At 34.9% G+C, this 21506-nt stretch overlaps 1 protein-coding gene across 2 annotated transcripts in view; it reads right to left on the minus strand.

Annotated features, from left to right (window-relative positions):
- LOC150104282 (non-selective voltage-gated ion channel VDAC2-like) overlaps window positions 1-21506 on the minus strand; it is a 142761-nt gene that overhangs the window by 104035 nt on the left and 17220 nt on the right. For both annotated transcript variants that reach the window (XM_090396885.1, XM_090396884.1), the window contains one exon: window positions 9655-9736. In XM_090396885.1, coding sequence (XP_090253011.1) covers window positions 9655-9718 — 64 coding nt within the window. In that variant the 5' untranslated portion in view covers window positions 9719-9736. The remainder of the gene's footprint in view (window positions 1-9654; window positions 9737-21506) is intronic.

Raw genomic sequence — 21506 nt, forward strand, 5'->3', positions numbered from 1 at the left:
ACACCAACATGGATGTCCCCAGGACATTAGACATCGTACACACACACTACTCACAGAGGACCACACCCTACACACACGCACAAAACTAACACCAATTGACATCATTAGCTTGATCAAACTCACAATATCTGCAAACTTCTTTAAGTTCAACAACTCCGTATATGTTCAAATTTTCGGTCTCCCAATGGGCCAAAACATCAGTGGTCATCTAGCAGAATCATTCCTGGCACACATTGAATCACTTCTATTCCACCCTTCTCCCCCCCCACCCCAGCATCACCTTTTATGGCAGATACGTAGACGATATTTTATGCATTGGCAAACCCTCGCACATCTCCGCCTTACAAACATCCCTCAATGATTATAGTAACAGACTACAATTCACCTTAGAAACAGAACAGAACAAATCCATCAATTTCTTATACCTGACATTAATCAGAAACAATAACAAGATAGCTACAAAGATATTCCACAAACCCACACATATCAGAAACTACCTCCATTTCAATTCATATCACCCATATTCTGTTAAAAAATCAGTCATCCTATCACAATTTTTCAATGCTTACAATTTCTTAACCAACAGCAATCATCTTAACACAGAATTAAAGTATTTAACACAGGTTTTCAAAAATCACAACTATCCTACACATCTAATAAATTACGCGAACAATATGGCAAAATCTCGTCATAACGATAATACAACCAAAATAGACCTCACTACACGCATGGTCATCAAATTACCATACATCCAAAACACATACAAAACCTACAAATACACTTTCAAAAACACTGACTATAAGCTAGTATTCACCACGAACCAAAAATTACCAACTCTCCTAAAACCTAAAAAATCTCTCACACATAAAGAAATATTCGAACTCCACAACGTCGTCTACAAATTTCCTTGTCAAGAAGACCGTCACGTCACCTACATCAGCTCTACAATTAGGTCCTTATGGACTAGACTACAAGAGCACTTCAGGGATTGCAATATTCCCATTCCGGAATAACTGAACACACAAAAACATCGCAACATCAAAAAGAAAAATAAAACACAGAGAACAGGGAAGACAGAGATTGCAGCTCACGCCCTTGAGCTGAAACATACCCCCCCCCCCAAATCGACAAGGCCATAATCATAGACAAACAAAACAATGCTAAGAATATCCGAAACTATTGCCATAAAATGCGATGAAAATTCTATTAACATCCACTGTCCCTACCTAATTTCCGAATGTTGGACGATCCAGAACCTACAAATTAAGCCACGCCTCCAGCCATGTAGCGACAACTAATGCCCTTATTTGGCAGTTGCAACTTTGCCCTGATATAGCCCTACACTCATTTCCGACAAAGTTCCGAGGACGGTCACACGACCAAAACGATTCCACACCTGGTTAACCCTGCCACAATTGCCACATAAGTATATCCCCCCCCACAAAAATGCACCTTAATTCAAAATAATATATGTATACATTTATATATATATTATTAATATTAACCCCGGTTATCCAAACTTATTTTCCCCGCGTCAAAACAGACCCCCACACCACTCCCTCCCTCTTCTCCCTCCCCGTTTGTAAACAACCTTCGGTGAGATCATGGAAGTGGAAGACATCATAGAATCAAAAAAGGTATGTACCAAAATTTTTCCACCTCTTTTATTCTACCTTAATTGCCTTCTATATTCACCAATAATGCCCTAAATATATATACCCCTTGAGTATTGATAGCCAGTGAATTTAAATAAGTGACACTCCTAAACAAAAACAGGCTATAATAGCCGTAATTATAATAATAGTGTTTAAGAGGAGTACCATGGTAATTTTTCCCAGAGACTATACTTAATTTATTTTTTCATTTTTTTACATAATCTAGAAACTCTGCTCTAGACTTAACATTGTAAGAATTTGCACATTTCATAATGTCATTTCGCATGTATACAAAACATCATGTATGCTACTTGACAATCATCCCTTGTGTTCTGTCATCAATGCATGGTTTTCTGCCATTTCTTTATTTTGCTTATTTATTTTTTTAATTGTAAACAAAGAGGAACTTTCCTCCTTTGTTTTATTTTCTAGTATTAATACAACACATAAATTGTGTAGAATTTCCAACAGAATTACTCCCAAATTATTTTGTGAAATGGATTGTGCCATCATTTATGAGAAAATTCAGTTTGCTATCACAAAGGTTTTTGCTATTATTCTTTGCAATAGTGAGCTTGAAACAAAACTGCATTCATTTTCTACAGTTCATCATAGCACCCCCATTTCCTCATTTATAGTGGCATTCACTATAGAGTATGTTGTATGTAATAGTGCTGAGAGCTCACAATGCACTTTGTGATGGATTAGTGTGATTTTATTCTTGGTTTATGTTTCTCTCATTATACGAGTTTAATTATTTAAAATTAGTTGAGTTCAACATACATTTTTAAACTAAAATTTTTAATTTTTGGGGTGCTTAAGGGTCAAAGCTGTATAACTGAGAGAAGACCTCCACATAGCCTTTAAATGAAGGCAGATAACCGACCAGGGGTTCAGACCTGATGTCCAATCCTCACCTTCTCGTGGTGCACCCTGTTGGGTATCTACTTGGATACCGAACGAACGAGGATGGGCTGGCAATTTGGGATTTAGCCAACCAAATTGTATTCTTATTGGTTAAACCAAAATAAAAAATGATGGTAAAACATGACAAAATTTCATGTTGGCTGGGGAGTCGCCCGGTTAAACAAGGCCCCCGTTGTTTTCATCAGGGAACCAGGGCAAACAGCGAAAAGTCAGCTACAAGGCTAATCTTCTTGAATGGCAGTCAGTCTCAAGTAGGGTAATGTGGGAAAATATGAGAATGGGGAACTGGACAATGAGACTTATTTCTGCCTATGGTCCCACAGAAGGTTCTACTAAGGTAAAAGTGGAGGAATTTTTTGATACTTTAGAAAAACTGACACAATGAAAGAGGAAAATTTGGTCTATGTTGGGGATCTAAATAGCAGAGTAGGAAATGATTGTGAGACATACATAAAATATTTTGAGAAAATTTGGAGAAAAGAGCAAAGCTAATAATAATGGCAAATATCTGCTGGATTTCTGCTCAGGACATGGACTGGTTATTACTAACACCATGTTCCAACATAAAAATGTGCACAAATTCACATGGAGAGAAGAGGCTAGGAATAAGAAAAGTCTCATTGACTATGTTATTGTTGATAGTGATGTTTTCTCCCTGGTGCAGGACACCAGAGTGTACAGAGGATTTGAAAGTGGACGAGATCACTATTTAGTCTTGAGCAGGATAAAACTGAATTTCATATTGAAAAGAATAACATGTAAGAAAGTTTTAAAGCGAATAAAAGTTGAGCAGCTCTCAGATGTGAACTGTAGACTAAAATATAGAAAGATTATTGAAAAAAAAAATGAAAGAGTTTGAGAACAGGAATCAAACCTAGGAGATTCAGTGATAAACTCTGAAGAAACCATTGATTGATTCTGCCAGAGAGAGGCATGTGGTGAGGTTGTCTGCAAGGATAAAAAAAATCATAAATCCCTGGTGGACACAGGAAGTTAAAGAGGCAGTGAAGGAAAAGAAAAAAGCATATCAAAAGTTCCTGTCAAATAAGTCAGCTTGTGCTCTTAGAGATTACAGAGACAAATGCAAGAATGCTAAACACTGTAAAACTAGCTAAACAAAAGTCATGGGAGGACTTTGGCAAGAATATGGAAAATAAATATCAAGGTGGCAAAATATTCTGGAGGTTGTTGAAGAAGCTTAGGAATGGCGTAAAGAGTGCTGTAAAAGGAGTTAGAGATGATAAAGGTGACATGAAAACTGAAGAAAAAGATATCCTCGAAGTATGGAGTAATTACTTTGAAAAACTGCTAAATGAAACAAGCAGTGATGACAGCACAGTGGTAAAAAACACTGACCAGGCATGCAGTCAGGAATACATATCCATACTTGAAGTAGAAAAAGGCATCAAAGGCTTGAAATGTGGAAAGGCAGCAGGAGTAGATGATATTCGACCAGAAATGCTGAAGTATGGTGATATAAAAGTCTTACAGTGGCTGCACTGCATAGTTCAAAAAGCCTGCACAGAGGGACGAATTCCCAGTGATTGGAGTAGAGCTCTCATAGTACCCATATATAAAAAGGGAAATAAAACTGAATGTGAGAATTACAGAGGTATTTCCCTACTGAGTGTTCCTGGCAAGATCTATACGAGTATACTTGAGAAACGTTTAAGAAGAATTGTGGAAGAAAAGCTGGGTGAAGAACAAGCTGGATTCAGGCCAAATAGAGGCCGTCAGGATCAGATTTTCACTTTGTAACAAATAGTCGAGAAAGCATGGGAATATAACAAAGATCTGTATTTAAGTTTTGTCGATTTGGAAAAGGCATATGACAAGGTGCCAAGAGAGAAGCTATTCAATATACTGCAGTTATATGGTGTCAATAGGGCATTATATCAAGCAATACTTAGTCTTTATTTATGTTGTAAGTCAGCAGATAGAATTGAAGGAAGTAGAGGAAGGTCGTTTATTGTTAAATCTGGTGTGAGACAAGGATGTACATTATCCCCTCTGTTATTCATTATCTATATGGATCACATTATGAAGGAAAGGGGTATTAAACATGATATCAAAATTGGAGACGTTAATGTCAGCTCTTTGCTTTATGCGAATGACGTTATACTTCTAAATAAATCCACTACAAGTCTGCAAGATTCTCTGACTAAATTGAATAGCTGTTGTAATAGATATGGTATGAACGTCAGCAATAAAAAGACAAAGACAATGAAAATAGGCAGAATCATTGAAAATGTCAACTGTGTTGTGAATGGAGAACCTGTGGAATAAGTGAAACATTTCAGTTATTAAGGCACGATTTTTAGTGAAGATGGTAAATTAAAAATGGAAATAGACAACAGAATCAGCAAAGCTGGTATGGTGGGAAGTCAACTGAATAAATTCATATGGAATATGAGAGGAATTAGTCAGAACACTAAATTAGCTGTATACAAGACAGTGTTCAAACCAGTTTTAACTTATGGATCTGAGAGCTGGGCCAGAAGTAAAACACTTGACCAAAGACTAGAGACCGCAGATATGAGAGTCCTGAGAAAGATTAGAGGCGTGAACAGATGGCATCAATGGCAGTATCATATTAAAAACGAGGATATTAGGAAAGAACTTGACATTGTCAGCATCCAGGAATGCGTTAGCAGAGCTAATCTCAGGTGGAGATTAGCTCTGCTAACGCATTAGAAAGATTAGCAAAACAAGTGTTCTCTGCCAGGTTGGCAGGAAAACGACCCAGAGGAAGACCAAGATATAGGTGGATTGATACGGTACAAAGTGCCTTAGATGATAGAAATATAAGATCTGATAATGTTGGAGTCCTGACAGGTAACAGATTGATCTGGATGAAAATTGTAGATAGGAAGTTAGTAATGATGTAATTTTTTCATGTAGTACTATCATATACTGTACACCCCTTGAGGGTACATGGCAGGAATTTGACGATGATGAATTTTTAATTTTTAGACGAAATATTTTTAAACGAAATGTGTGAGAGTGAAATAATTATTAATTTACAATTACAATGTCTTGTATGCATATAGTTATTATTTATGTTTATAGTAAATAATCTCTATTTGACTGATTAAGCTATTTTGATACACTTCAGCTCCAAATGTATATATGATCAAATATATATACCTATGAACAGCTATTAAATCTGTACAAATTGCAACTTTAGTCAGAGAATACTGCCCTTGAGCATTGTGTCATTTATCATCTATTCACTTGACATAAGATGCCGTATGATCACTCCATAGTTTGGTGATGTGCCAGTCATCGACAACGTGTCCTCTTGTACGATTTTCTGGAGGATTCAATTCTGAAGATCAGTCACTTCAGACACCTCATCCATCCATCTCACTGAAGGTCTATTCCTTTCTCTTTTTTCAGAAACTTTACCTTCTATAGTTCGCCCACCGATTTGAGGTCCCTCGACACTTCTGCACATGTCAGAAAAAGGAGAATCCATTCCGATAATAGGGTAATCAGTCTGTCTTCTAGGATGTAATAATAAACAAACTGAGTTTGTTTATTATTACAGGTCGGAAAATTTAGTTTTTCTTTTACGAACATTGCTGTTTTTAAAGTGTAACTATTTTGCTTGTATAACAGTTGGAAAAAATGTACGTAGAGTGTTAATACGTGCAAATACTGCGTTCTACATTTCTGGGACTTTTTAAAACAAAATCCGATTTCATGAAGTATTTTCCTTTAAGTTTATCTTTTCCCAGGAAAATTAATTTTTTTTTAAGCACAGGAATCAATTTCGGAACAGTTGGCACTCTTTTCTCGACCACGTAAAATTCGTGAATAGCTCTTATAACGTCTACATCAAAATCATTCAAAGCTACGGTTTCGATGATTTTCTTTCTCTGGCGCTTTTTTTTTTTTTTTTTTTTTTTTTTTTTTTTTTTTTTTTTTTTTGGAGATTTAAATTTTGGCTTACCTTCACCTTTTGATTCCCTACAAATTCTTTTAACAGTCGATCCCGATACGCCCGCAATTGCACTTGCACGTTTTATGACTTGAGAAATGGGAACAAGAAGACTGCCTTCTGACGATTCTTTTTCACAGAATGTCAGCACATTATTCAATATTCTTTGGCAAGAGCTACTGAAACGTGTAACAATAGAACTTGTTGACTGTACTGGATCCATCATACAAATTAATAATAAAAAAATAATGCAAAAAAAAAAGAGAACAACAAAAATCAAGCTAGTACAGCGACAGACAAGAAAGCACGTGATTTCGCATGTTGGCGACCAATTCGTACATCCTTAATTTCTTTCTCCCCTTCAGCATGAATCGACTATTCTTGGCACCAAGCCAAGAAGGGATCTAGAAATGGGCGAACTATATTAAACTTTTCAGAAGTCCTCCTTCCATCCTTTCAACAAGTCCAAAGTATTTCAACTTTCTGCTGTCAATATCCTTAAGGAACCTTAAAGTTTTATCAATACTTTCTTGCAACCAACCATTTGTCAGTCTTTCAGTATATGATATCCTCACATCTCAAAAGCAGCCATCCTTTTCCTACTGATGAAAAGGAGCATTAAGTGCTTTTCTGCAATGATCAACAACTGATCGCCCTCTCTCTCTCTCTCTCTCTTCTTCAGAGGTATTCATTTCAGTTACATGCTTTCCCCACACACACGTATGTGCATAGATTTATCAAAAATGATGGGATGAACTTCTGCCATTTCCTACAAATCTGTTAACATACCGCTTCCAGGCATTACTCATTTACATTTAAAATTCCAACCACTTCACCACTTATGGTGTTTTCAACCCTGTGCAACTGGATCATCAACTTTCTTTCCCATTGTTCACTATCATGTAGACATAGTAGGTAGCTTCTCCTCAGATCTTCCCACCATTCATTCATTCAGCATTCTAGTTTCAAGTTCTGCCATAATCAATGACAAACTCCAGTCTCTATCATTCAAGGTAGCAAGGTTAACCTTGTAATCCCCAATGTTACCAAAACATCCTATCTTTAGTTCTTACAAGAAAAATCACACCACTTTCCCTTCTTTTTGATGATACACAAATTTCTAAACAAGATCAAATTTCTTTTCTTAGGCTATATAGCCTTTCCTGGCAAAAGCATATCACATTATATCCATAGTCTATTCACCTTTAAAAGAAAATTAGGTATCCTTTTCCACAAGACACTACTTTTCACCTATACAAGTACTAATGACATGTAAACCAATTCCCTCAAACTTTGGAATACTGTTCACACACTTAGGGTAGTGCACCAAATATCTTAAAAATGCTTAATGCTATCCAGAAAAGAGCAATCCATTTAATTAATCCCCTACCCTCTCTCAGACCACTTCCAACACTTTCTCATACACAACTGTTTCTGTATTATGCCTCTTCTCTAAGTATTTTCACAGGCAATGTTTCAGTAAACTGGTCACCATCATTCCTTCCTCCACTTTCATCTGAGAATGTAAGAACAAAAGCAGTTACTGGTTAACACCATTTACAATATAGCTTTCAGTCTATTTAGCCCAACTTCCCTTATCTGTATTTTTTTGGGACACCTTACTTACCCAAAGTTGTTTCTCCCTAAGACTATTTAACCTCTGGCTGATCAAGAAACACAGATTCTTAATTTCTCTTTAACATCTTGATAGTAATGCAAAATCCATAACACATCAGTGCTGAAAATCTTTTATGTGAAGTTAAGTTTTATTCCCTTTTTTAATGCTGCTCTTTGGAACACCATACTTTTTTTTTTTTTTAATGTCTTTCCTAAGAAATCACACTCTGCAAGTATTCAAAATCTAACACTTTTGCAATCATCAGGGACAATCACTGGCCCTAAGGGTATATGACATGCCAAAACTTTGTAGCATCCATAACCACAATTTTAATAGGATAAGGTGGCTAGCCTTTGCCTATAAATGTATTTTTGTATACCTTAAAGATACCAAGAAATTACATACCTGGTTTTAATCCAAGGAAGCAAAACAATGTTTTGTGAAAATATTCACGTCTGAGCTACTTGTATATAGAGGCTAATGACTTCATATCACTTGCCTTAGTATGTATCTCATAATGCAAAGCATACCCACCTTTCAGATATATATATATATATAATACTATGCATAATGGAAGGGCCACTACCCAGACAGGTTTCGACCTTAACTGAGTCTCATCAGTTGGAGGCAGACCCAGGAGAGATACCATGAGGTAATGTAGAAGTCATATATATCTGATATACAAGTAGCGAAAGTGTGTGTTTTGCATTATGGGATACATACTAAGGAAAGTGATTTGAAGTCATTAGCCTCTATATACAAGTAGCTCAGACATGAATATATTTCACACAAAACATGGTTTTAATCTTTTTCCCAAGGAAGCAAAACAAAGTATACTGTATAATTTCTTGGTATCTTTAATCTATAATAAGCCCAAGGTAAAAAAGCTTTCAACATCTTTCTCTAATCCAGAGATTTTTTTATTAATAAGGTCGAGCACCCGAGACCCTTTTAGCTACTTGTATATGAGATATGACTTCTGCATTACAAGTGTTAAGAGCCTACAGATAGTAAATGAATTATATAAGCAGAACAAAATAGTTTTATGTTGAAAGTTTATTTTTCACTTGGTTAGAGTATAATAAATTTAGTTCAATCCTTTATCCAAGTGTGAGCAAACAAAGTTTGCACCTGAAAGTATCTTCACGATTGGGGTAAGGTGGTACAACACCAGGGCACTCCTTGCAAAGGTAGAGCAAGCTACCAACACTCCTATTGCAAGGAGATGTGTTTTGCATTATGGGAGATACTGAGATAGGAAAGTTGGTTGCTTGCTCCACCTTTGCAAGCAGTGCCCTGGTGTTGTACCACCTTACCCTAGTCCTGAAGATACTTTCAGGCACAAACTTTGTTTGCTCACACTTGGATAAAGGATTAAACTAAATTTAAAATAGTTTTATACAACTTGTAGAAAAAGTAACAAATGATAAGGTTCATATTATATTCATAGTAATAATTTTACAGCATCACAATTAGTTTAAGCATTAAAATATTAATTTTATTATACTTACGATAATTCTTGCTAAATAAATCTCTAGCTTGTTTCCCTAAATCTGTATAACATGGTGGAGCCATGGCAATTAGTTAGACTTCCTAGTTTAAGAATAAAAATAGTTTTGCATCAGCTTAAAAAGGAATCAAAAATATTGAAAATAAACAAAACTTCATTCTACAGTATCTTTAAATGCCCTATGTTACTGTTTATATTAGCCAGGTCTGCTTAATTTTGTCAAAATAATAAACAGAAATGTTAATTTCCATGAATATTAATTAGAACATTATATCCAATAAGTGAACATAATGGAAATAAATACATTCAACTGCACATCTGATTAATGAATGAAAAAAAAAAAAAAAAAAAAAAAAAAAAAAAAAAAAAAAAAAAATAAGAGCTATGTCAGAGAATGAGAAAAACTCTGGAGACAAAACTAATGAAATAAGTCAGAGAAATATTAATTAACTAATGACAAGAATGAAATGGTAAGCAAAATATTTTGTAAAGCATAGTTAGGAAGTTAAGTGATCAACCTCTATGATACAGTAATTTGCAGAACATCCAATTTTTCTCATAAGAAAAAATGTAAACAAGTGCAATCAGGTGCTTGGATGAAAAAATTAATTTAAAAAATTAGTATATATTTATCAGAAACAGCAAATCATTGTAAAAATGTTATAAATCCAATAATCACATCATTAATAAAATATTAATTACCTAAAATTCAGTTATGTGCCATGACAATAAACTCACACTGTGACTGCTAAGACACATGCAAATGAACATTAGTGTTTGCATGAGATGTTGCATAAATATGTGCACAACTTTATGTGGAAAAACACACGAAATAAGGTAACTGTTACTGATTATATTAATGTTTATGTCCTGAATATACAGGATATAAAATAGGAAGCAATTGCCATCTACTCCTAAACAGAATAAAAAAGGATCAGTCTTGTCCTCCAAAAGAAGTTATTGATAATGGGTTTTACAAAGAATCAAATTTGAACACCTTTTTTATATATTTAAAAAAAAATAATTTCTGAATATATAACTTGTTGGTGGGAGAAATGAGCTCACAAAAACCAAACCTCAGACTGAATCGCAAAATTCAAAGAAAGCACTAAGATACTCTCTGCCAAGGAAGTATGTGGGAAAGCTGTCAACACAGATGACATACTCAGTTAAATGAAAAGAAGGAATCATTCTAAGCAAATGTAAAAATAAAAAAAAATTGAGAAGGTTAAGTATAAAAATAGTAAATAAAATTAAATACTAGAAATAGTACAGAAAACAAATACAATAGTGGCAAAATGACTGAGAGGCTACTTAAAAAATATCACAGGATCTCAATTAACAAGAAACAAGGGAAATATAATGTATGTGCCATAGTCTGTCATACAACCATGAATTCATTCGCTTCTTATACAATCATCCTAATCAATGCAGTCTACAAATCCATCACTGTTCATGTAAAAAAAAAAAAAAAGCAGTGCTTCTGTTGGCAACTGGCTAACATGTCCATATTTCTGAAATGCTTTGCAGCTACAAATTACTAATATGCTAAAATTAGTGGAATGTATAGCATCAGAAATTACAAAACATAAGATGGCAATAATTTAATAACCGATTAATTTCACAAATCTATTACAGCTGGTAGTTTCCTTGAGGTCTAAGAATCTTTATACAAAATACACAGAAAATAGCTAATCTGAAACTAAACTGTTACCACTAACCATTTAGAGATTTATGAGATGCGTTTACATGTCTCATTTCTAAACAAAATTTGTATTATCTGTTCTTTCAGTGTTTGTGGTATGTAAAGATCACATCACAGGCACCTCCATGGAGTCCAAAGACTCATCATGGGAGACAGACCCAAATTAGCTACACACTCAATAATACTAAAATCTTAGTTTGCACTGAGAGAACCACAATTCATATGGTTTATTAAGCGATTTATTCAGAATCACTTCCACATAAAATGATGACTGCATTCCACTGGAAATTGTAATTTATAAAAATTTTGCAGTTAGGCAATTTTTCATACCACTTTCCTCCTCCTGATCTAAGAAGTATCTATAGAGGTAAGGCTTGGCAATGAGAAGGTCATCCTACAAGCAAACTTTTACACAGAAAAATTTTAAAACTAGTTTGAAACCTGCAATTTGTTGCAGATAAACATAAATTATCTGGGAACAGTATTTTTGATGGAAAAATTCTTCTTTTCCCCACAACTCACATCACAAAAAAAATTTTCACCATGAAATTAGAAGAATTCCTTATTTTCTAATACTGTTTTCTAATTACTTTTTTTAAGGTGTCTTAATTAAGAATAAACTGAAAAAAAAAAAAAGTGACTTTAGAAATCTACTGAAAACCTACTCATATCAAGGTCTATCTCCATACAGATCCATTCATCACTATTTGCAAAAGTCTGGAATTAGAAGCGCACATTTACTATAATAAATAACAATAAAAGGGAGAACTCGTTATTTCATCAACCAATCATAAGTTATCCAAAAAATTTAGTCTATAAACTGTGATTTAGTGAAAAACCAATTAATGCAAATATAGATATTCAAACACAGACCATATAGTCATTCCAGACACTGGTAAAAAAAAAAAAAAAAAAAAAAAAAAAAAAAAAAAAAAAAACCCTATCTACTTTATACATGTTTGTTATTAAAAGAACAAATCATTTTGAAATAAAAGATCACAATGATGAGTGGATCTGATGGGCAAAAGGACTGCACTTGAATGGCTTTGGAGTTATATACTTGAAGAAAGTGTTGTTCAGTGAAAGTTTGAAAGTGCAAAACCAGGAAAAATAGAGATGGGGGGGGGTGAAAGCATTCAAGCATGTGTCTATTGATATTCAAATATCAATATTCAACACAGCCCACATACTCTATATATGTGGCTTGTTATTAAAAAGAACAGAACATTTTGAGATAAAAGATCACAGTAATGAATGAATTTGATGGATGAAAGGACCAGTGTCTGATGGACTGCACTTGAATGGTTTTGGAGTTAGATGTATGGAGAAAGTATTCTTCTGTGAGAGTTCAGAAGTACAAAACAAGGAAGGTAGAGATATTGGGGGGGGAGCAATCAGGCATGAGTCTAGCCACCCCCTGGAACAAATGAGTGCAGGAATGACAGGAAATAGCCATCCATGGGATAGAGAAGTATGAGTGCAGGAATGATTGTGAAGAGCTGGGTACAGTTATCTAGGTTACAAATCTTGGATAGATAATAGTAACTGTGGACATAAAGAGATGTTGAAATGCATGTATATGAATGTCTGAAGTATTATCAGAAATAAAGGAGAGATGTTTCTGGCATTGGTCAGCTCGGCTTGGCCAAAGAGTATTGGCATCAGCGAGACCTGCTTGCCAGATAATGATGTAGTTACGGGGATAGAATGTAACATATTGTATTTTCAGAGAAGATAAAGGAAATAAAGCAGAAGGAAGAGGGAAATTTTCATTTGGGGGCTGTCTATCTAGTTTAATATAGAGGCCAATGAGACAAAATATATTGTTGGTTACTGAGTCCAGAAGAAGATATGGATGACATGCATTTGCAGATTAGCACACAATGAGTGCTGGCCAAGCAATTATCACAGGAGACTTCAACTGTGGGGATGTAGATTAGGAGGAAATGGCACATGGCAAAATGGAAATGGAATTTATACAGTTCATCGTCATCAATCATATTCTGTCCACTGCTAGACAAAGACCTCCATTCATTCAGAGCCTATATGTGTCACTGAGTTGCTGCCATTTCTTTAATCTCATCCTCCAACCATCTCTTTGGTCTTCCTGTAGCTCTCTTTCCATCTCTAGGATACCATTCTGATAACTTTGTCCATTTTGGGGTGTTACTTCTTGCAATATAATCAAACCTAACCATTGTCATTTGGATCTTTTAATGGCTGTTATGCCTCTCACCCTAGTCTGAGTTATGACTGAAGTATTGTGATGGATTGAAGGTGTTAGTTATTTTTGATTTTTATGGTGCAAAGACATCAAAGGTCATACACCAGGACACAGGTTACAGCAGTACATATAGTAAACAGTTAATAAGACAATCACAAAGATCCATGCCTCTGACAGATTCAACCCGTAGCCTCTTGGCTGGTGAGCAGATATGCTGAGCACTCAGATCGAGTGATTCCATTAGGTGTGCAGGATGCAGAGTGGCTGGCAGGTGGAGGAGAGGGGGACATGACAGATATTTTTAAGTTACTAAAGGGATTCTATAAGATTGACACAAAAGAAATGTTTGAATATATGAGAAATAAGGGGAAAACAAAGGGTAACTTTGGAATTTGTTCAAGAGTGTCATTAGTAAGGGTGTGCACAGACTAGGTTCTTTATTGAGAGAGTAGTAAATAAGTGGAATGGATTACCCCCCCCCCCCAACCGGCCAGGATGCTATATATGTCTAGTTAAATTTGGATACAATTCAGGTGACCTGTTGAAAGAACATGGATAAGAAGTGACTATACAAACACACATATTAACCACAATAATAAGTTTTAATAAGTAAATATTTCATCCTAAGTATCTTAGGACATTGTCAGTACAGTTAATTCAAACAATACTAGGAATAACACAGTTAGGGCACATGATTACAATGGAATCCTAATATGTGTGTGCAGAGAAAAAAAAAATTACATTAAAATAAGATAACATATAAATTATTTAACACAATATTATATGACAATTTTCCATACTTCAGGAATAGCAAGAATGTTATTACGGTTTAGATTTGGTCTGTGAAGTAGGGCTTCAGCACTTTATATTATTATTATTTGACACCTCCATGGAGTCCAAAGACAATCACAAACATCCATGCCCACGGCAGGATTCGAACCTGCAGCCTTTTGGCTGGAGAGCGGATATGCTAACCACTCGGCCAGCCAGGCTGGCTATAGCCCTGCATATATATAAATGTTCATGTTTATATATATAAAGATCTATGTAAAACTTTGGTCCTTTCCCAATGGATCCTATGGTTTGGGTTTTCAACACCGTGTTGAGCGAGGTCAGATTTCTGCAGTTTGATAAGATGGATATGGTCTCGACAGAAGCATGGAACCTCTTACACGCCAGGTAGCATCAGAGGTGAGAGTTTGTTTTTAGGAGAAGGTAAAAAGTTATAGATCTGGTTGATGGGTTTGTAGATAGTAGCAAGTTTGTATTTCTTCATAATTTTTTAAAGACGTTCGGAGATGCCTTTGACATAGGTATGGGAATCCTAGGGCTTGTTCTTGTCTACATTGATGTGTGGGGAAGTGACTGATGATTTTTGAGTTGTTTTAAATTTGTATCCATTTAGTATGGCTGTATTTTTAATTATTTCCAATTCTTGGTTTAGAGATTCTTCAGAGGAGCAGAATCTGTGCACTCTGGTTACTAATGATTTAATGATGCCAAATTTTTGAGATGGATGATGAACAGAAAAATTGTGAATGTAGCAACCTGAAAATGTCAGCTTGCGATAGGCAGAAGTGGGGATGGAACCATCTTCTTTTCTTTCTATGGACAGACAGGTAGATTTGTTCAGAAATGTATTTCGGAACATCAAGACCATATTCGTCTTATCAAACCGCAGAAATCTGGCCTCGCTCAACACGGTGTTGAAGACCCAAACTATAGGATCCATTGAGAAAAGACCAAACTTTTACATAGATCTTTATATAAAGATGAAAGTTTATATAAAGAAAGTGCTGAAGCCCTACTTCACAGACCAAATCTAAACCATAATGACGTTCTTGCTATTCCTGAAGTATGGGAAATTGTCATACAAAATTGTGCTAAGTTTCTTATTTTAATGTAACTTTTTTTCCCCTCCAGTTATATTTTAATTTAATTCTATAACATGCTACTGTACGCATATTGGGATTCCACTGTAATCATGTGCCCTAACTGTATGCTATTCCTAGTATTGTTTGAATTAACTGTACCGATGATGTCCTAAGATACTTAAGTTTTAATAAGTAAATATTTCATCCTATTACTGTGGTAATTATGTGTTTGTTTAGTCATGAATTCTCCAGAGGTTTCATTGTATAATGGATAAGAAGTGCAATTTCCCCATCATATCATTTAGAAGGTGTGATAATCCCTCATGCTGAAGAGAACACTTAATCAGATTATCTGACGCTCATAGCTGGGTCTCAGTTGCCTATAACAAGAAATGCAGTTCCTCGTTCTATGCTGAGTAATTGAATCTCAGTTATATTGGATAGACTAAAAATATAGAAATTACTTTAATTTTCTCTTTTTATTGTAGAATAAAATTTTAATGCCTGGACAAAATAAAGATCCTTGCATAGTTTCCTCACTTAAATATTGCCCTACCATGGAGAGCCAATTTCATTTATTATTTTTTGCACTAATTTTTTCTAATCGCTTATTCCACAAAACATTTTCTTCGTTCTTGAAGAAATTAATTCACGATAATTATTTGAAATATTATTTAAAAAAACTGGCTGCCGACGTTCAAGATTATGTTATATTTTTGTTCGAAATCATATTTCGAAGAATACTTCACAGACTTCCTGAAGGATGTGCTTGAGCGACTTTGCTTTATAGAGAATAACATGGAATTCTTTAATCATATCACTAAATTTTTTTTCTTTATATTGTAATCTACTGTTCTTTGCACGTTCACCTTCTTAGTTTCCCTGTATAATTGGTCATTACAAAATGAAATTAACGGTTATGATTTAAATTGATATGGATATATTTTCTGCTAGTAAGATATTATGCTCCAATTTTATAGTAAGCGATACTTTTGCTTATATATATACAGGGTGTTCGGGATAAATTTGACATATTTATAATTAATTATATTTTTCCGTAAGTTACATGTATTAACACACACTTCTCTTCATTTAAAAGTTTGGACCCTTCTTCATTCATATACAAGATGTCAGAAAGGATGGATAGCTGGAACCCACCTGAATCATGGAAGAGAATAACTTGTATCATGATGATTCGTGCCCGCCATCAAAATAAGGATATTACGACTGCTGCCCAATGCTCCCTGAATACAGTAAAAACAATCAGGCATGAACTAGAGACTTGCAATGGTGACTACGAGGATGTAGCAAGAAGAAAGATCCCTAGCAGACGATCTGATTGCGTTCGTACAGCAGAATTCCTCGCAAATCTGCAGGAACAGGTGTTGAAGAACCCTGGCATTGGAATTCGGGCTTTGTTCGTGGAGTTGCTAACTGTAGTCAAGCCCTGGATAACAAGGGTAGCCAATGGTAGGCCGTATGTATGGCAGCAGGATTCGGCCCCTTGCCACACCTCTGGGAAAAGTCAAAAATGGTTGTCTGAAAATTTCTACGACTTCACCAGTCCAAATGTTTGGCCTCCAAACTCCCCAGACCTTAACCCCATGGATTATTTTGTATGGGGCGCAGTTGAAAAAGACACCAATCGCACTTCCAGTAATACAAAAGCCCAGTTAATGGATAAAATTAAAACAGTTTTTGCGGCCCTTCCCAGGGAGACTGTAGCATCAGCTTGTTCGAGGTTCCGAAGCAGAATTGAAGCTGTGATCGATGCTAATGGTGGTTATTTTGAGTAAATCTTGTTGATAGTATTGTAATTAACTCTGCCTGTAATGTTTTTTTGTCAATTCATTAAATTTAATAGACACAAAGAAGATTTTCTTTTTCCTTACGAAACTGTCAAATTTATCCCGAACACCCTGTATACACACACACACACACACACACACACACACACACACACACACACACACACTACAAAGTTTTGTAATAAAATTTTCTGCTACAATGAAGTTCGACAGACTCAACACTGTAATATTTCTTTTTCTCGTGTGGAAAAACAGTAAAATGTCACTCTTATAATTGCATCAGATGTTATAATGGCAAAAATAGTAAGAAAATAATCATTTGTACTTTCTTTTCAAAACACAAAGAAAGAACATTGTAAATTCACCCAATGAAAAAGAAAATACTACATATTTTTCTTGTGTTATCTGATTTTTTTTCTTGTAGTACAAAGAAAAAAATCACTGCATATAACATGTGAGAAAGTAAGAAGTCAAAATCTGTAAACTGATTACATTATAACTAATAGAGAAATCATGTCAGAAAAAATTATTTATATAAGAGCAGCAGATATAATGACGTTCTAGTTTAGATACGTGGCATTGTTGAAGTAGCTAAACCTTTGCTACTATTTACACTAAAATAAATGGGCATGTTCCCCAAGTGATTTACGTTTGTAACAGTTGTCTTGCGAATGATTTATAAAATAAATTCTCTGAAATATCTGCAGGTTGTATAGGTCTATAACCCCCCCCCCCAAAAAAAAAGATTATGTAAAGCATATGCTACTTTTCTTTTAAAAGAATTCAAATCCTCTTTTTTGAGATAATTGTATCAAATAATTTATAATTTTTCGGTAATAAAAATGAAACTGATCATTATAAATTAAGAACTTACTCTAGCATAAATACTATATCAGCCTGTAAAATAAATATCTGTATTTCTTTCTATGTTAGGATGTCTACTAATCAACAATTGAAAACGAAACAAGACATTCTTGATGTATCTCGCACTACAGCTTGAGGCACTTTGTGACTTCTGGCTAAGTGTTCTCTCTCTCTCTTTTCTTTCTCAATAGCACTGAGAGTAATCTAAGCCTTTACCTTTTCCACCAGCTAAGAGGATTACTATCAAGTATTTCTAAGATGTAGATTACTTCAGAAATAGCAACCAGCAGAAGTAAAAATATTTAGATTATTTAAGAAAAAGAAACAAAAACAACATTACCGAACTTTCTTTTGTGTGGTTTGCATATAAACAGTTTCACATGGTGAAAATATAACAGTATTTCTAAAATTTCAAATAATCTCTGCTCTCTGAATAACAAGTATGGGTTTGAATATTATCTAATCAACAGTCAACTCACAGGTATTCTAATGTAGAGCAGGTTTGCATCCCTTATTATGGACAAACTGATAATCTGCCAACACCCATCTCAAAAAGAAACCTTTACACAATCACAATTCAGAAAAAGACTGGTGTTTTTGGTGTTCTTAAAAAGTTTTCTTTAAAACCAATGCACAGCTGAATACAGCAAGTCATGTAGTGATAGAAGTGCTGGTAGGCATATTAATATATAAAAAAAACTCCAAATAATGTGAGTATTCTGAAAACTTTTTATGTATAAGTAGAGCATCATACACAGCTTTAATTTCAAATGGATTATGAGGAAAAAGCATTCTCCAAATAAAAATGCATAAAAGAAAATAATGAAATAACTACAATAATACTGTTATAATCATCAGTTTCACTAACCTTTCCTCTCCCATACTGTTTAAGTGAACCTAAGATTAGCTCTGTTCACGCTCCTAAATGCTAACAGTATCAACTTCTTTCCTAATATCATTTTTAATATACTACCTCTGATGCCATCTGTTCACTTCCCTAATCTTTCTCAGAACTCTCATATCTGTGTCCTCCAGTCTTTAATCAAGTGTTTTATTTCTAACTCAGCTTATATATCTATGTTAAAACTGATTTGAACATGGTCTTGTATATTCTTCTCCCATAGTCCTAAATGACCCGTTGGGTCATTCATGGCTGGTAGGTGATACTCTTTGCTAGCCTCCTCCAGTCGTCTCGGACTCTTGTTCTTGATGTCAGTTGAGAAAGGGAGGAATTTGTCCATTTTTTGATGTTATCAGTCCATTTTAATCGAGGTCGGCTCCTAACCCTTGATCCTGGAATGATTCCTTCTAGTGCTTGCTTTGGAATGCCATTAGCCCTCTCCACATGTCTGAACCATTTCATCTGTCTTCTTCTGATGAGTGTCAGAATGCTTTCCCTTTTTCTCCCATCTATTGAGTCAATCAATTTTCGGACATTTTCATTGGTTTTGTGAGCGGTATAGGGAATTCTCAAGAGTCTTCTGCAAGTTTTCATTCGAAAGACAGGAGTCTCCTCTCATCTTCCCTCAATAAAGTCCAGCCCTCACAACCATACAAGAGGACAGAATTCACCAGGTGTCATTTAGTTTTAGTCTGGTTGGGACTGCTATTCTGTTATTCCCGCACAATGGTCTTAACTTCTGTAAGGGTCATGGTTGTCTTAGCAATTCGGTATTTAATGTATTTTTGAATGACCATCTTGACTCAACGTGCTTCCTAGATAAGTGAACTTATTTACATTCTCAATTTGCTTATTGCCAATTTGTATCTTTAAGAATTCAATGTCTGATTTTGAGGTTATCATTGTTTTTTGTAGGTTTATGTATAATCCATATTTTTTTTTTTTTGATGTTCTGAAAACACAGCTGGTTATCTCTCGTAATTCTTCACTTTCTGCCAGAAGAACAATATCGTCAGCGAAACGCAAGTTATTTATTCTTAGTCCACCAACTACTATTCCAGTGTCATATTCATAAAGAGCTTCATCTATGACATATTCCAGAAAACAATTAAAAAGAGGGAACAAGATGCATCCCTGTCTTACCCCTCGTTCTGCCCGGAATGGTACAATGCTGTAATTTTTAATTTCAATTCTCATATCAGATGAGGAATAAAGAGATTTAATAATCCTAATGATTTTGTTGTCAATACCACAATGTTCTAAAATTTTCCATAATGCCTCGTGCCATATTGAGTCAAAAGCTTTTTGAAGGTCTAAGAAATTGTGACAGATTATTTTGTCATGTTCTATGTATTTTTCGCCTAGTATGTGTATTGTAAAAATATGATCGATTGTACTTCTGGGCTTCCGGAAACCTGCTTATTCATCTGATAGTCTGCTTTCTATTTTCTTTTCGATTCTTGACAATAGTATTTTTAACAGGATTTTGCTTGTACGACTAATAAGGCTTATTGTTCTATAGTCGCTACATTTATTGCTGTTTCCCTTTTTAGGGATAGGTACAAGGACAGAAGTCCGCCAATCAGAAGGCCAAGTTCCTGTGTTCCATACGTCCTGGAATATATTTAGCAAGGTGTCTATGATAATGTCACCTGCTTCGCGTATCAGTTCCACTGGGCCACCATCACTTCCCGGTGATTTTCCAATGTTTGAAAGCTAACTGCTGCAATAAATTCTTCTTTTAAAATCGGGTAATCTCCTTCCTCCGAACCTTCTGGCAAAATTCCGTCCAAAATATCATCGGTTAATTGAGGGTCTTTTGGAAAAAGCTTGGTTGCGTAACATTTCCATCTATCAATTATTTTCTGGTTATCCATGATAGGAGTTCCATCTTCGTCTACTATGCTCCAATTAATTGCGGTAAAAGGTTTGGTTAACTTATTGATAATTTGAAAAGCACTTTTAGAACTATTTTTATTTAAGTCTTCTTCTATATTTTTGCATTCGTCCAATATCCATAAGTTTCTAGCATGTTTGATTTCTTTTTTTAAGAATCTTAGTAATATTTTTATACTGTTCTCTATTATCACCACTATTAATACGAGATTTCAAATATCTTCTTTCGTCGCACAGGTCAAAATATTTTTGGTTATCTTTTGTGAGAAGTATTTAGTTTTAGATTCGATACTACTATATTTATTGAAGTTTGTGTCAAAAATTTGTTTTAATTTGTATTTATATAGTGTATTTATTTGGGGATCTTTTAATTTTTCTATTATATCTTTTACGAGTTGCTTTTGTAGGTAATCTTTCCCTCATTTTCATATTCACAGTTGCGATGACCATATTGTGGTCGCTGGCAATGTCAGCTCCAGGAAATGATCTGGTTCTTGTGAGGTTGATGGAGTTTTTAAATCTTGTGCTTAGAATGATGAAGTCAATTTGGTTGTGTGTTTTACCATCAGGGGAAGTCCATG

Source organism: Typopeltis vanoorti, chromosome 8, assembly GCF_054136105.1.
Source record: "Typopeltis vanoorti isolate ZY-2024b chromosome 8, IOZ_Tvanoo_1.0, whole genome shotgun sequence".
Lineage (NCBI taxonomy): Eukaryota > Metazoa > Arthropoda > Arachnida > Uropygi > Thelyphonidae > Typopeltis > Typopeltis vanoorti.